At 42.5% G+C, this 17,641-nt stretch overlaps 1 protein-coding gene across 2 annotated transcripts; it reads left to right on the top strand.

Moving 5' to 3' along the window:
• The first annotated feature begins 498 nt into the window (after window positions 1–498).
• Window positions 499–15,208, top strand: tmem184ba (transmembrane protein 184ba). 2 transcript variants are annotated; one of them, XM_061755091.1, is made up of 10 exons: window positions 499–843; window positions 938–987; window positions 4,215–4,448; window positions 6,670–6,835; window positions 11,089–11,179; window positions 11,373–11,540; window positions 13,109–13,278; window positions 13,359–13,553; window positions 13,752–13,778; window positions 14,568–15,208. In XM_061755091.1, the coding sequence occupies exons 3-10, from the start codon at window positions 4,215–4,217 to the stop codon at window positions 14,795–14,797; spliced, it is 1,281 nt and encodes a 426-aa protein (XP_061611075.1). In that variant the 5' UTR covers window positions 499–843; window positions 938–987; the 3' UTR covers window positions 14,798–15,208. The 2 variants fall into 2 exon arrangements, with proteins under 2 accessions (XP_061611075.1, XP_061611076.1); XM_061755092.1 differs by lacking the exon at window positions 13,752–13,778 and having other exon boundaries at window positions 507–843.
• The last annotated feature ends 2,433 nt before the right edge of the window (window positions 15,209–17,641 follow it).

Raw genomic sequence — 17,641 nt, 5'->3', positions numbered from 1 at the left:
GATATACAGGTATTTAGAAAATGTTAGTAACGTACCTCCTTAATGTATGTGATTGACAGCTGAAGGTTCTCTGGGGCACACTGCGGACACTCCCACACTCCGGCTGGCTCCATTTTTCATGATTTTGGAACCTTATTTTATATGAGTGCGGATGTTTTTTAAATTGTTTTATTATTCATTCAAATTTGGCAGACTTGTAAACAACACTCTTCCGTGTGGTGTGTCAAATTTTGACTTTTTGTTTTGTTTTGGTGTATTTACTGGGTCTTTAAATCAAGGTACCTCTGTAATTGACCAAAAAAAACACTTTTTAAAAACGCTTACTTAAATAAAAGAGTTGAACCAGTACTTCTAATTTTACCATAATGTTTTTTGGTACAATAGTATCTGAGTAAGGGTTTAGCTTACTGTGGACCACAACAACACAACAATAGCGCCTACTTCTGTGTTGTTATCTTACCCGGGCCGTGATTGGCTGCGTGGTCCCGATCCCGCCGAGTGGGCGGGCGGGTCTGATTCCCCAGTCGACCCAAAATCTCGGGAGAGAGGACGAGGGAGGGGAACAGGCAAGCAAATGACAAGTTGGCCGTCGCGCAGTCACAAACACTCGACGGACTTTCGCTGGTGTAAAAGTGGGCACGAGCGCGTTTAAACGATAACGTTCAAGTCGTTTAACATGAAGACGAAAGCGTAGGTGAGGAAAACGCGAAGGTTAACGGGTCGGCGAGGGCTCAACATGGATGTCCGGGTGGGCGACGGTGCGGCTCTGAGCTGCAATTAAGGCCGTTCACGGGCTGTTTCTGGTCGACACTTTGTCCCGCGAGACATTGGAGAACTTTTGGGGTAAGTCTAGCCTTTAAAACTCGCTTTAAAACACATGCCTACACACAAATGCCGCACGTCGCTGCTAATAAAACACGTTTGCTCTCAATTCCAGGGTTTAAAGATCGTCGTAATCTGTGTTGTCGCGAGGAACAGCTCGCAAAGGTGAGACTTTGCTGCGTTGCTCTGTCTTTATTGTCCCATTTGAACACATTACATTTATATCTCAATAACATGTTATGCAGTTAGGCTTTAGGAATCAGCTGTCACCCCGCACATTAATTTGCATTATAATGATAAACACACCCCCTCTGCCCCTTTCCATCTGTTGCGGACTCCTGACTTTATAGCACTCATAGATTATTATTCCTGCGTGTGGGTGATATATTTGTTATTTTGATTGAAACGCACAGATGTCCCTTGCCCTTCAGTCACCAGTGTTGTGTTGTGTTATGTTATGTTGTGTGCGTGTGATTGACTGCCGATGCCTTCACTTCTCCTCTTTTCTGTGTGCATCTGCTGATCCCTTGCAAACCAATACAAATGACCTCGCTGTGCACACACAAGCGCATAAACCATGGAGAGAAACCCCTCAGTCCTACATAAAGGCGTGAGAGTAACATCATTTTCTTTTTCATTAAACTGCCACATTTCAAAATCCAGATGTCAGTCTTGTATTTTAGTTACTCAGTGTGACTTGTGATCTGTTGCCACATTAGTTTGTCAGAAAATGACATTTATTTTTAGTTGGTTTACCAAACTGTAATCACACTGCACGTCCAAATGTCCGATTTTTATTTAATGCACATATCCTTTATAGCCTGGTTTATTTGACTGTATATTTATGTATATGTACATTTCAAGTGACACACATCCGATATGGCGAAGTGAACGCATTAAAAAAACAATACGGCATAAATGATCCAAATATTAAATGTTACATACATTTAACTGGCATGGGCTGACTCTTACCCCCATTTATTTAATGAGGGTAACCTCCACATTACTTTATTGGCTGCTGTCTGCAATTATTCTGCTTACTTAATTATCAACACATTTCTAATATAGCATGTATTTAGACCATATGTTAAGGGCTTCAAACAACCAGAAGGTCTATATTTTGAAAACAGGTTCTCTTGTATTTTTTTTTGCTTAAGAAAATTAAACGGGCAGTCTTTTCTGATATTAGTCTGTTTTGCAGCAATCTATAAACAACTAATTGCCCTGGGAATGCCCCTTTTACAAAATCAATACACCAACATTTTATGGTGTGATGTCATCGACAGAACTGGAAATTCTATAAAGTCACAGTATTTACATCATTGAAATCTCCCATTTATTCATATAAAATAATAACCCCAAAGGAAATCATGTAAATTGAATTCATCCTCCCCTCCTTGAGCCGTTACCTTATCGTGGTGGAGGGGTTTGTGTGTCCCAATGATCATAGCCGCTAAGTTGCCTGGGGCTTTATGCCCCTGGCAGGGTCACTCATGGCAAACAGGTCCTAGGTGAGGGACCAGACAAAGCATGGCAGAAAGACCCCCTATGATGAGTAAATTGACGGAATCACATTTTCTCTTGCCCGGACGTGTGTCACCGGGCCCCCCCTCTGGAGCCAGGCCTGGAGCTGGGGCGGGTCTGCACCCATGGGGCCCAGCCGGGCACAGCCCAAAAGGGTAATGTGGGTCCCCCTTCCCATGGGCTCACCACATGTGGGAGGGGCCATACGGGTCGGGTGCAGTGTGAGCTGGGCGGTGGCCAAAGGCAGGGACCTTGGTGGTCCGATCCCCGGCTACAGAAGCTGGCTATAGGGACATGGAACGTCACCTCTCTGGCAGGGAAGGAGCCCGAGCTGGTGTTTGAGGTCGAGAAGTTCTGACTAGACATAGTTGGGCTTGCCTCCACACACAGTTTGGGCTCTGGTACCAGTCCTCTCGAGAGGGGTTGGACTCTCTTCCAATCTGGTTCGAGCTGCCGAGCAGGTGTGGGTATATGTATTGGCCTCCGGCTTGGCGCCTGTACATTGGGGTTCACCCCGGTGGACGAGATGTGGACCCCCGATCAGAACCCGAGCGGACCTCTGTTATTGGACTTCTGTGCTCATCATGGATTGTACATAACGAACAAACACCATGTTCAAGCATACGGGTGTCCACACATGCACTTGGCACAAGGACACCCTAGGCCGCAGTTCGATGATCAACTTTGTGGTCGTGTCATTGGATTTTTGGACGCATGTCTTGGACGCTCAGGTGAAGAGCGGGGCGGAGCTGTCAACTGATCACCACCTGATGGTGAGTTGGCTCCCATGGTGGGGGAAGATGCCGGTCCGAGCTGGCAGGCCCAAACGTATTGTGAGGGTCTGCTGGGAACGTCTACGGACTACACCCTGAACTGGTCGACAGTCAGTCGCAGGGCACATATAGACACGGACAATCATTCACCCTCACATTCACACCGTCACTGAGTGGGAACTGATCTCACGCTGCCCGCCCCAAAGTGAGGCGAGTGTACCACTACACCATCAGTGACCACTAGTTTTTAGACTTTGTCTTCCCAAAGTATTCTTCTTTTATGACCACATTCTGTCAGTAAAACAAACAAACCTTGAGTCAACGACCAAGTCACCCAAGAGGCAAGCTACTGTTTGTATAGCAAGTCACTGTAAAAATTGAGGGCAGGACATTGCGTCATCTCTTGAATGAATACCTTTTCTCCTGTTAGACTCATTATACAAATTATTATAAATCCATTAAAAAAATCTTTAAATTACCTTTTGGACCGTGTCATATGCAGTCGAGTTAGACAAGAAAATACCAGTTTATAAAACAATGATGTCATAGATTATGGCCAGACAAGTTATGTCATGCTTTATGGTGTCATGAGAAATGAAAGGATTAACAATATTGTAGCCTGCTTTGCGTTACTTGTTTTACTGCCATCTGACACTCTTAACAGCTGAAGCATCCAGCTCAAAACCAAATAGCAGTCAATGAAGTGCATTATAAGGTAGGAATCAAACTGTTTTCTGGAAAAGGTCCTCCTTTTTTTCCCCCCCTCAAATACATAATTGAACACAGGTGCCATTGTCCCTGTGTGACTCAAACATTCTTGTCCACATGACACCCATTGACTTCCGATACTTCTGTTTGGGCCCTGTGTTTATTTTGTCACGGACTACACATTACACAAATAACGATAAATCAGCAATCTTTAAACCAGGTTGATGATTAAGGCATTTCACACTTGATGATTTGCATCACAGCACTATCACTCAAGTTCAGGAGTAGTTGAATCACATGTAAATATGGATGCACTCACACAAAGACTCCTTAGCTAATGTGTCACCTTTTTCGGTCCAACTGTAAATACCTAAACGTTTGTTCCAGATGCTGAGGCTGTGGAGGAGCGATGTGCCCCTCTCAGAGAGACTGGGGGTGGATTCCCCTTTGGCTGCAGTGGCAGGCTCCCCAGTGACGCAACCACCAAGAGGGCCCAACATTTCCTGGCTCCCCGAACCTCCCTTGATGAGTGAGGACCAGCCCATATTCCTCATGACCCCCGCAGCCCAGGCTGTGTCTGGTTTTTTTGTCTGGTCCGCCCTCATCTTCACCTGTCACCAGGTAAATAAGCGCCTGCAAGACACACTCTATAGCAGTGATTCCCAACCACTGTTAATGCACATTGACATCTGATCAGTTGTGTTGCTTGAAATGATCCAATTTTCAATAATTGGGCCCAAAAAGTCAAGTTTAGTTATATCGCCTTTAATCACAAAAGAGCCTCATAGGGCTTCATAGGCCCAGTCCACAAAAAATAAGTCAAAATGTAAAAATAATCAGTCATTCTCATTTATATTACTTTAATCATAATGAAATACTGTAAATAATTAATGAGATAAAATAACAAATGTTCAGCATACGTGTACAATTGTCTATTTTATTACCTACACTGAATCAAGTCACTGATGTGGTACACTCGCCTGACTTTGGTGTGGGGGGCGTGGGTTCAGTTCCCGCTCAGTGACGGTGTGAATGTGAATGTGAATGGTTGTCCGTGCCTATATGTGCCCTGTGACTGACTGGCGACCAATTCAGGGTGTAGTCTGCCTTTCGACCGAAGTCAGCTGGGATAGGCTCCGGCGCCCCGTGACCTTAACCCAAGATGGATGGATGGATACAATGAATCAATTAGCCAATTATTTAGTGACCTAAACAAATTAAAAATAAATTAATCCATCCATCCATTCTCTACACCGCTTATCCTCACTAGGGTCGCGGGTATGCTGGAGCCTATCCCAGCTAACTGCGGGCAGGTACACCTTGAACTGTTTGCCAGCCACTCGCAGGGCACATATAAACAAACAACCATTCGCACTCACATTCATACCTTACACACAATTTAGAGTCTTCAATTAACCTACCACGCATGTTTTTGGGATGTGGAAGGAAACTGGAGTACCTGGAGAAAACCCACTCAGGCACGCTGAGAACATGCAAACTCTGCACAGGCAAGGCGAATTTGAACCCCGCTCATCACTGTGCCACCCAAAAATAAATTCAAATGAATGAATACATTTCTTTTAACTAATTTTAGGGGAAAACTGCTAGATTATTGCAAAAAATATATATTTCAGGACTTTTGATAATGTAACTGCTGGGTGGGCCAGATTAATGAGCGGAGTCCGTGGCCCATACTTTGCCCACCTCTACTCTATAGTCACTGAACTCTTTATGCAACTGTCTTTCACGTATTTAATAATCAACCAGCTATTTACTTTCCAAATCCTGAACCCCTGTCCCAAGTGGAGGAGTTCAAGTAATTTGGGGTCTTGTTCCCAAGTGATGGAAGAAGCGCGGGAGATACACAGGCGGATCGATGCTGACTCTGTATTGATCTGCTGTGGTAAAGAAGGAGCAGAGCCGAAGGCGAAGCTCTCTATTTACCGATCGCTCTACGTTCCTACACTCACCTATGGTAACGAGCTGCGGGTCGTGACCGGAAGAACACGATTGCAGATAACAAGCGGCCGAAATGAGTTTCCTCCGCAGTGTGTCTGGGCTCTCCCTTTGAGATAGGGTGTGAAGCTCGAACATCCTGGAGGGGCTCAGAGTCGAGCCGCTGCTCCTCCGAGTACGAGAGGAGCCAGATGAGGTGGCTCAGGCATCTGGTTAGGATGCCCCCAGCCACATCGCACCGTGGGTCCCTGAGGATGACCCAGGACATGGTGGAGAGACTATGTGCCCTGATTGGCCTGGGAAACGCCTCGTGATCCCCCCGTAAGAGCTGGATGAAGTGGCTGGGGAGAGGGAAGTCTGGGCTTCCCTGCTTAAGCTTCTGCCCCTGCGACCCAACCCCAGATAAGCAGAAGCAAATGGATGGATGGATCCTTAAAAGTCACCTTAAGATCTCTACTTATCATCTTTAATTGATTTTTGGAAACAATAATACAAATGTCTGAACTCAGTTCTCACACTTATAACGACTTGTGTCCATTGTTTTTAACATCAGATGCTAACTAAATATCACTCACATCAGCTGTCATGTGTGCTCTATAAGGTAAACGCAATCTGCGCGGGCCCAGCGACGAGCGTAGGTTGCTCAGCAACATCCCTCAGCAGGTGTATGTGATACAGAGTATGAACAAACACACGGGCACAAAGACATGGGAACTTGAAAGGCTGTCACATATGTATACTATGCATTGAATGTGAAGTCTATGGAATTAAATCAGTTTTAATTCAGTATTCACCATCTTCACGAAAAGTATTCTCTCTAAAAGACACATTATTGCACAATAAAATACTTACTCTGTCCAACAGTCCTTTTTTTTTTTTTCTTCAGATTTACATGCATCTGCGTTTCTATAGCTCACCCCGGGAGCAACGCCACATCGTACGGATCCTCTTCATTGTCCCCATCTACGCCATCGACTCTTGGCTCAGTCTACTCTTCTTCACCAACGACCAGTACTACGTGTACTTTGACACCATCAGGGACTGCTACGAGGGTAGGAACATACTCGCACTTGATGCAAAGTTGCACTGCAACGATATACACGTTAAGAGTGTTGCTTTGAAAGCACTGATAGAGAGACACCACTGATTAAAATCCTTTCCAGCCCGGGGTGGGTGACTTTTCCAGTTGAGTTGAAGCATATCGCTATCAAAACTAGAGAGGGACAATCTGTCCATCCGTTGCTAATTGATTTATTCACCCATAAAGAGCTTTTATCTAGCAAAGGGCTCTATTCATTTCCCTGTTGAAAAAGGGTTATATGAATTTTGTGTCGTGGAATCACAGCATTTGGCAACTCATTCAGCTAATGTTTTGCTTTTTCTTTGGATTTTTGTGTTTTGGAGATAGCAGACATGTTGAAGAAAAATTGTGGTGATGGAAATTGAACCTGAGAATTGCAAAAATGTAGTAGCAAAGGCACATCTCTGTCCTGGCTGCTCAGTACAATATGACTAAAGCAGCAATAAATAATAATAATACCACATAGGCACACACAACAATCATCCATCACTTCTTTTGACACTTGTGTGACAGATGACTTAAGATATTACCCTGTTCCTAAGGATGTTCGATACCATTTTTTTCAGACAGATACCAATGAGTATTCACTCTTGAGTACTCACCGTTACAGATATTGAGTACCAATTACACAAGTACTTTTGATACATACAATTTCAAGTAACACAATGACAGATAATTGTGAACAAAGACCTTTCTTTCCGACACACATGATGGTTCGCCGATGTCTCAATCCGTCACAGTGTAGCGGCAACTACTGGTGAGGAGAATTTACTCCATCGTCAGATTTTTTTGCATTAAGTATTGGTGGCTAATATGGGCAGCCTTTGGGAATACCCAATACCTTGAAATAAGGCTCGTATTGGCCCGATACCTGGCATCGGTATTCGCCCATCCCTACCTTTTCCAATGGGAAATTTGTGTGCTTAGCTCCAATGCACACGTAATAATCGTCCATGAAATATCATCAAACATCAGTGGTTTATTATTGTTGTTATTGTGCTCAAACTTCTTTTAATTTACACTTATACGACATTTAACTCAGCCATTTTCTGAATATTTTGACTGATCAAGAACCACAGATTATTGTGTTATGTGACAATGTAAGCACCAAACCTACGAAAACACTTATTTCACCAGAAAAAAAAAGTTTAAAATTAAGATAATCACAGACAAACTTGGCGAGATCCTCTTCCATGTCTGCCCATTGGAAAAACACACTTCATGTCGATAGATGTGAACGGTTGGATTCCAGTTAGCGACTGTAGAGCTCCATGGCAATGAATGATTTAAGAATGTCCATGACCCAGGAACGTATGATTTCCATTATTTCCCATAGGAAAATAACTTGAAAAGTTGAAAAAAAAATAGGCGGTTGACCAGCATCGCTGAACGGTTTGTGTTAAGGTGCCACTGTAGCTGTATTTCTGCTTGTTCAGAGTGCATCTGTTTATCTGTCTGTTGCAATAGTTACTCAGGCGAATTTGGTCGCAACTGTTAACATGTTAATACTACTGATTGACTGAATGACACCTCCTCCAATCATAGTGCCAGTTAGTAGACAGTAGTAGTCCAGTCGTAGTTAGTTAGACAGTAGTCCTTTTAAAGTGCACTGTTGCGCTCCAACCTACGAAAGTGCTCCAACAGACAAATGTCTTGACAACAATTTATCTACCCTCATATTTTTTCTCCTTGTCTAATATTTGTGTCTGCGTCATTCTGTTCAAAATACCAAGCTACTGAGCCCTGACCTGGTGTTCTCCTGAGTAAGGACGACTGGCCTGTTGCGTGGCAACAACACTCAGATATCGTTCCCAGTTACTGGACAGACTGTGACAAGATAATGAGTTTCCCCTGAACCCAACTTGCCCGCAAAGTTCTCATTGTATGCACGCCTACTGTATCACCGTGGCAACCGGCTAGGCTGGCAAAGGATCCGAGGGGAGATGTGAACAAACGATAAACATCTAAATCAGAGCGACACAACAGCAGATCAGCTATAGTTGTCGTCATAGTCTCCAGCAGACGTGAAGTTTGTGTGTGTGCGGAGCTGATTCAAAAGCTGATGGAGTGAGAATGGATTGAGAATTTTATAACTCAAAGAGATGATGTAACACAAATGGCTGGCAGCAGTGCAGTTGAGCTCTGCCGTGTAATGCAACACACATGCACAGATACCTGGCACACACCCAGGATAAGTCACATATTCCCACTTTTGCATTGAACTGATTACACAATCATCAGCCTGACATAATTGTACAGCACACAAAGGAGGAAGATACCAGTGGGGAGGGGGGGAAAAGGGGGATTAGCACAGTGGTGTTTATGAGCCGCTTTGTTTGTCATCTCCCGCATGCTGAGAAAGCGCACAGTAGACTTAATCCACTTCCCACAGGAGACATTTGGTGACCACCAAAGATGTCCATGTGTGTATGTGTATGAATGTGTCTCGGGGATGTATACTCACCAAGGTAAGAGAGTTCCCCTTAACTGGAAAAAAAATATTTGAACAAAAGAAATCTAAAAACCAGCCATACTTGAGATTAACAAACAGTGGATTACTAGATGCCGATTGACAGATTTTCCCATAAGAAATATTAGAATGTGAATTTATGTGTCCCACAATGAAACTGTCGGCATCATACAACCTTTATTAACCGTACACACAGTGTTTAAGTTACATTTTAATATACAAATGTTAAGAGAGGTCAACCACTGTACAGTTTAATAAAACTAATTAAACCTACAATCAAGTAAAATAACTTATCTTTTGACTCAGTGGAGAGGGAGCTTGAAGGAATTTGCAAAGCAATGCTATTAACATTAACACCTGTTTGGTCAATTCATTTGTGTATTTATTTGATATTTAACCAGACAATTCTATGGTAATTAAACTTTGCCTGTTTAAACACCATACTCATTTCAGTAGATCATATCTGTTTCTAGAAAACCCAATTCTGAGTACTACAGTTAGAAAATCCATCCATCCATCCATCCATTTTCTTTACCACTTATCCTCACTAGGGTCACGGGCTGCTGGAGCGTATCCCAGCTATCTTCGGCCGGGAGGCGGGGTACACCCTGAACCGGTCGCCGGCCAATCGCAGAGCACGTAGAAACAAACATTCGCGCTCACATTCACTCCTACGGGCAATTTAGAGTCTTCAATCAACCTACCACACATGTTTTTGGGATGTGGGAGGAACCCGGAGTACCCGGAGAAAACCTACCCAGGGATTGAACCCCGGTCCCCAGAACTGTGAGGCAGATGTGCAGTTAGAATATTTTTTATTTATTTGTAACATGAAACATAAAAGTATTAATTGCAAAACCTTAATGTTTCAGTAACAGGTTCAAAGGTTCTACCACTTGTGTTGCAACCCTCAGTGTTACAGTGCTTCCCCCTCGAATGGGCAATTACCATTTAGTTGCAAGACTCTCTTTTGGTTTCGTCCAAGGCGAGATTCAATAAATCCAAAAAGCACGCGCTGTGCTTGTGTTCAAAGTGTCCCAGCTCTTTACACCGTCCCTCCCTCACTGGGGCTTTTATTGCCCTATAAGAAAACAACCTCCACCTTATGGAGCTTTAACAGTGTTCTTTTGATTTGGGCACAAGAGTGATTTTGTATTTCACATTTTACTTGACCAAAACTAGGGTCTATTTTTCCAGTAGCTCACACATGACATGCACACACACACACTGTAATTATAATTGTAACCAGAAAAAGAAACCTAGAATAAATTATTTTTTTAAACATGTAACTACATTACTTGGTGAATAATAAATATATCTATTTTCTTTCTCTAATATTGACTGTGTGACCTCAGTGTTCCTCATTATCAACATTTTGTGAAGCCAGTGGAATGCTGTTTCAACTATATTCTGTTACCAGTTCCTTTGCAGTTTTCTATAATGAAGAAACTGGTACTGTGATTGGATAGCCTTAAGATATTCCCATGGAATTGACTCTTATTATTTATTATTATACTGTATAGCAACCAGGGCGGTACGGTGAGCTAGGGGTTAGCATGTCTGGGTTTCTCCCACATTCCTAAAATATGCTTCTTAGGTTAATAAAGACTCCAAATTGTGTGAGAGTTAATAGCTCACCTGCGAAATAAGGAAAAGCACTATAGAAAATGAACAGATAAATGGATGGATTGATGAATAGTTTTGTTGCTTCTACTACTAGGAAATAAAAATAACAAATGTCTGTTTGCCCCCAGCGTTTGTGATATACAACTTCCTGAGTTTGTGTTATGAATACCTTGGAGGAGAGAGCGCCATCATGGCAGAGATCCGAGGGAAACCCATCGAGTAAGTCTCTCCTTTTGTTTACTGCCATTTATTTATCATTGTAATAATAGATGAATCTTTTTTTCTTTTCTTTTTTCTTGCTGTAATTGCAGTCACATATACCAAATAACTGTATAGGTTTTGCTATATCCACCACTTTTGTTTTCCACAAGAGTTTGTGAAGGTTTGATGATGATTTGTCCTGCGCTGTCAGGTCCAGCTGCTTGTTCGGCACCTGCTGCCTGAGGGGAAAGGCCTACTCCATCGGCTTCTTGCGCTTCTGCAAGCAGGCCACGTTGCAGTTCTGCGTGGTCAAGCCGCTCATGGCCACCATTACAGTCATCCTGCAGGCGTACGGCAAATACAAAGATGGAGACTTCAAGTAAGTGCAGGGGGACATTTAGTGTGTGGATATTTCTTCTGTAAACAGGGACACTCGATATATGTTAAGAAGTGGGATCCAATGGACTTGGCTTGGGTGAAAACGCATTAAAATTCTATGACATTGACAGTAACTTTTGAAAGTAGCGCCATATCAGTATATTTGGTAAAGCTGCAAGGATTGCATCCAGTGTTCCCATCTCCTCAGTAAGGAAAGTAGTCATTGGAAGTCACTCGATGATGTCATAGCCTTATTTGCATAATTGACTTCAATGGACACTGTAGGAGAGAGGAATAACTAAAGCTAAAAAGTGAGAAAAAATGTTAAGTATGATTAGAACTGCAAATGAACTTTCTTTTGTTGATTCTTTGTTTTAAATCCATTTTGTTCTTCATTTTCAAACGTTAAGATTATCAAATTTGATCAGAAGGTTGTGACATTGAACGAACCACATCTTTTGACTGAGCTCAATAACATGGACGATGGCATTGGCCGAGTTGCAGTTGAGGGTATGCGAGCCAATTGCAGTCATTTATGTTAGCTTGACAGTGTCCAAACATTCTGCTATGTAATAGTTGAAAAAGAGTTTTTACACCCTGAACTGGTTGCCGGCCAATCGCAGGGCACACATAAACAAACAATCATACGCACTCACATTCACACCTAGGGGCAATTTAGAGACTTCAATTAACCTACCATGCATGTTTTTTTGGGAGGTGGGAGGAAACCGGAGAAAACCCACGCAGGCACAGGGAGAACATGCAAACTCCACACAGGCGGGGCCGGGGATTGAACCCGGGTCCTCAGAACTGTGAGGCAGACGCTCGAACCAGTCGCACACCGTGCCGGTCTTAGTAGTGTATTCAATTCAATATAGGTTGAACATGATTTGCAAATCATTCTGTTTTTATTTATGTTTAACACACCGTCCCAACTTCATTGGAATTGGGGTTGTACATACACTGTATATTTAGCAGCTCACGAGATGTAAACGTGCCCAAAATCAGTATCTACTTCTCAAATTTTGAGGAAGTTATGACATTCCTTGTCATGCTTATAATGTAATGCAAAAATAAGTGAAGTGTCCGGAAAAACTGCTGAGTTGTACAGCTCAGTGAATCAGTAATGTGAATTACGGAGAAGACAAGTCAGCTGTTTTCACAATGATAAACAAAAATCTAATGTTTTGTTCCTTAGCCCAAGTGAGACGACCATAATCTAGTAGATACTGTACTGTACATTGACTCAAAAAATAAAAGCGCGACTTTAGTTATTTCATCTCAGGTCAAACGACCATTTTAAAAGTTATTTTTGGATTTCTCTCTTTGTGTTTAATCAACAAAATACAACTGTGGAATCGATTGACAAAAAGAGGAAAGAAGAAAGTAAGGCAGTGATTACCAATTTTGCCATCTCGTGCTGTTTTATATTGTATAGGGCAGGCATTACGAAGACCCACGTACTTGTAGACGAGCAATAACACACTATTAATTTTCTGTCAAATGTCCACCTTAAAGTTACTGTCAAAATAAACGAGTGACGTTTGTCTGTGTTGCCTTGTTGCTCAGCATTGCCAGCGGTTACCTCTACATCACCATCATCTACAACATCTCAGTGAGCTTGTCTCTGTACGCCCTCTTCCTCTTTTACTTTGCCACGCGGGACCTGCTCAGCCCTTACCGTCCCATGCTGAAGTTCTTCATGGTCAAGTCGGTCATCTTCCTCTCCTTCTGGCAGGGTGTGGCTACTCTTACCAAATCTAACACACATGTCATTTGACAGAAGCTTGCTTTTTAATCTGATTTGTTTTCTGCACAGGCGTGTTACTGGCCGTCATGGAGAAGTGCGGCGCCATCCCCCAGATTAAGTCAGTGGACGTGTCTGTCGGCGAGGGGACTGTCGCCGCCGGTTACCAGAACTTTATCATTTGCATCGAAATGTTTTTTGCGGCGCTGGTTCTGCGTCTCGCCTTCACGTACACAGTCTACATGGACAAAAGTATAAGTGAACAAGGTGAGACGAGAATGTGAACGTGTCACCATTCCTTTAGACTCTCTTCTAAAATTGAATTATGTTTCTGTTACTTTTATGACTTTCTGGCTTTTCTCTCCTTTTTGCCCACATTGTTGTAACTAAAGAGGGTCTTGTTCTTCTGTCCTGTTCTCACGCAATCCTTCATTTTCCCTTTTTCTTCTCTGCTCCATCTTGAAGGACCCCTTCCTACATATGTAGAGTTCGGTAGGTTACACACTGACAGTTTCTACTCCTCAAGCCTCTTTTTCCTTTTAACTGGGTGTGTTGTCCATAGATGTCCGTTGCTGACCAGTAACTGTCACTGTCAAATTTCTATCCTCCTCCTCCTACCTCCACTAATTTGCCTTTTTTACTGGAACACCCATCTATCCATTTTCGATAGCGTTTGTCATTGTTTTTGCGGGTGAGCTGGAGCCTTACCCAGCTGACTTGGGCAGGAAGCCTTACATATGTGGAGTAACTCCTTTGACGCTTACTAAACTGAGGTCTAAGGTCTTGTGTGATACACTGCCGTCTTGTGTGACGTGCATAATGGTTGAAGGTTTTGTGTGACTTTAGCAAGATTTTTTTTGTGTGAAAAATGTAATCAGATTATGCGACCTCAGGGCTTCACTGTTGTCGAAATGCACAACAAAAATGAGGTTTTCAAGTACAAAGTGAGCGGCCGTCAAGCCGTACCAAAAACATATATACAGTACAGTATATACATCCATCCATCCATATATGTGCGCTCTTCACTGTGTTTTCACCTATTGCAGTTGCTGTACTTCATTACTGACTACTCTTGCTGTTTGGAACTCCTTATATGGACATGGATGCCACATTCCCTATTATTTGTCTCCCAGATTTTTTCTTTCCTCTCATTCTTCTTAGTTTGTCTTTCCTCCTTTTCCATGTAGGAAAACGTTCTATTTTATTTCAGCCCACATCCTTATCCAAAGCAACATAAATAGCTATTTTCCCAGTCGAGTTCATTGTCATCTCCTCACGCAGGCGGCTGTGCCCCGATGCAGAGCATCTCCAGCAGCCTGAAGGAGACCATGAACCCGGGCGACATGGTCCAGGACGCCATCCACAACTTCTCCCCGGCCTACCAGCAGTACACCCAGCAGTCCACGCTGGAGCAGGGCGGCCCGCCGCCCGTGTTGCGCTCCCTCAGCAGCGTCCGCAACTACGGGGATACCGAAAAAACCCTTCTGCTGAGCTCGGATGACGATTTCTAGACACAGAAATGTACTTTATCCTCCTCTAAGAAGTTGGTCAATCATTACGCGTGGGTGTGTGCGCGAGAGTGAGAGTGATTAGTGTTCTTTTATTTCATGAGAGCGTGAATGTAAGTATGAACAAAGCACATTTTACCTGAACACTATACGATAGTTTGGTGTAAAACACCTGCTTGATAAGTAACTGTTTAATTATGCTTTTGTTTAAGGATGTCTCATTTTGAATTTCTGCTCCAAGGTTTGATATCCTTGATAGAATTTTTTTTTTTTTTTTTATATAACACAACTCAACTTTGTTTTGCCTGTATTTTATTCTTATAATGTTGTGACTTTGGGCTTTTGGGGCATTTGCTGATCCTGAAAATTACATTACATTATTACTTTGCAATAAATTGACAAAGTACTACAGAATTTTGGACTCTTGTGCCTCCTGGAAATTGACGCATATTTATTTGGAATATCAAAGATATTTATTTAGAAAGGAAACTTTTCATTGGCCTGTGGGGATAGGGGCCGAGCCCTGTCACAAGCTCTAAAATGATTTAGACATGACTATAAATGCTACAAGATGATGGCAAAGTGCTACTTAAGAATCTCCTCAACTCACTTCAACATAATTCCTTGGCCCCCAAGATGGTGCTAAAGAAATAGTGTAATTAATTGCTTTGGCCTGAGCACAAAAATTGAATGGGTGAGATTTTCAAGTGAATAACACAGGATACTGAACTCCATGTATTTGTGAAGAAATAAACTCCTTGGGCACAACATTAGGTTTATCTGCACATGAAAGTAAAAGTATAAAAACAAAATCTGTCTTGGCAAAGTAGGCTATGTACTTTGGCTCTGTTTTTAGCTTGTTTCTAATATGTGGGACTTTCTCAAGGAGCTAAATAAGCATAACGAAAAACATTTTAACACTTGACAAGAGTGTTTTGAACATTGCCACTAGTTTGTGCTGTAGTATTTTGACAAGAAGTTGGGCAAGTAGAACACAAAGTCGCTTAGCGTAGCTTGCTAAGAGTAGCACTTTTCATCACAGGTGCTTCAGCAACTTGGGCAAAAAATGTGTATTAAGATCTTTAAAGCTACTTTCAGTGGCTAATAAAAAAAATGTAAGCAATGACAGCACTCAAACACTAAATTTCTTTTTATTTATGTATTTATTTTTGTACGTTCCCTCTCAGCTGCAATACCGCATATGTACACCAGGGGGAGCTGTACAGATTATATAAATAGACCCCTGTGACACAGGCAACTACTGCACTGACTGCAGTACACTTTGAAGCACATTCTAGTGTCAAATTGTGGACACACTGATACATCTAAGCACCTGTCAAGATGTGTTTATCATCAGGAAATAGAAACCAGTAGGTCAGGCCTTCAGACAGACACAGATCATAAGGCTTCTTTCCCGTTGTCATTCTGAGAAGATGGCCTATTTTTAAATGATGACTAATGCTGACTGGGCAAATAAGTTCAAATACATTTGACATGGAAGCGAACGGGAAGCAAGTATTGCAAACCAATGTATCCTGTTTTTCTACTCCAATCCGGCGCATGATGTTTCTCCTGAAAGGCCAGTTGATTAACATGATTACGAATAAGAAGGTGGATTCCTGGGCGGGACGGTGCTATCCATCAATCCTTTTTCTTCCAATTCAGGTCAGGTCGAAAGGACTGCAACCTGAATACTTCGTTATTGTGCTTAAGTAGATTCTTTTTATTTTGTGTATGAGCGTATCGGTGCAGCGAGGGTGTGTCCTTTATCATGCCAGCCGGCGCATTAACAATTTGGTGGCAAAATGTCGATCTAAACGTGTGCCTTTTGAGACCATGTCTAACTTTTGGCGCAGCTCGTCTAACGCGATTCTGGTGAATTTGATCGGGGCACAAGCAGAGAAAAACACGAGGCCCCACGTACGTGTGGGGTTATTGAATTCTTGTCTGTTGCCACACCGGCCAAGAGAAGCGACAATGCTACAGTCATGCACAGATGGCTCTTCCATATAGAGTTGTCGCCATGCGAGACTCATTGGGCCACATTTTAAGGGAATGAGACAAGCCGCGTTGATTGGTGACTTCTGCGGTCGGCTGTGTTAGCGTCCACAACGTAAACTGCCATTAAGGATTTTTGGGAGTGGTCCAACCCCCCCCCCCCCAAAAAAGACAAAAAAAGGAGAAAAAATGTAAAAAAGACAACAAAAAATTGGGAAAACAAATCCGCAAATAGGTGCCGAACCGTGAATATGCTGGTTCCACTTTATGCCAGATGCGCACTTCTGCCAAATTACAAAAACTTGATTAAAACCGTTTCCGCGCAGTTCCGCCACGTGCCCCGCTTAATTTAAGATGGTCACGAAAATAGCCAAAACAAAAGGGACAGCAGCTACATGGAGGAACGTGAACCATCCGTGTACTTATTCAAGATAATTTTGATTTGCGGTGGATGCATTGTCTTGTATCGGCCAAAAACCACAAGCCTCTGGTGTTCATAAAATCCATTTCATCTTAATTTAAAAAAAAAAAAAAAAAAAAAAAGGTGCAGATAAGTTATTATTGTTTTATCATTAGTTGATTTAGCATTTTTTGCTATATTGTTTTGTTTTGCTCATGCAGGACATGTCAGTTCAGTCCTAATTGTCAAGAATTTAGCATACAGTAAAACTGCATTTTTCTTCTCAGTACGACCACTACACAGATTAATAAAAGCAGGAAACTATTTTGTGGCAGACATTTTTTGGGCTGTTGTGCCATTATCAAAGTGGGTATAATTGACAATGATACATCATTTTCTTCTCTTCAGAGTTGGTACTTTTCTACCTTAAGAAGTTTAACAAGTACCAC

Source organism: Phyllopteryx taeniolatus, chromosome 19, assembly GCF_024500385.1.
Source record: "Phyllopteryx taeniolatus isolate TA_2022b chromosome 19, UOR_Ptae_1.2, whole genome shotgun sequence".
In the NCBI taxonomy this organism is placed as follows: Eukaryota; Metazoa; Chordata; class Actinopteri; order Syngnathiformes; family Syngnathidae; genus Phyllopteryx; species Phyllopteryx taeniolatus.
The sequence above is the reverse complement of the archived record's forward strand: the minus strand, read 5'-3'. Positions and strand labels throughout refer to the sequence as shown.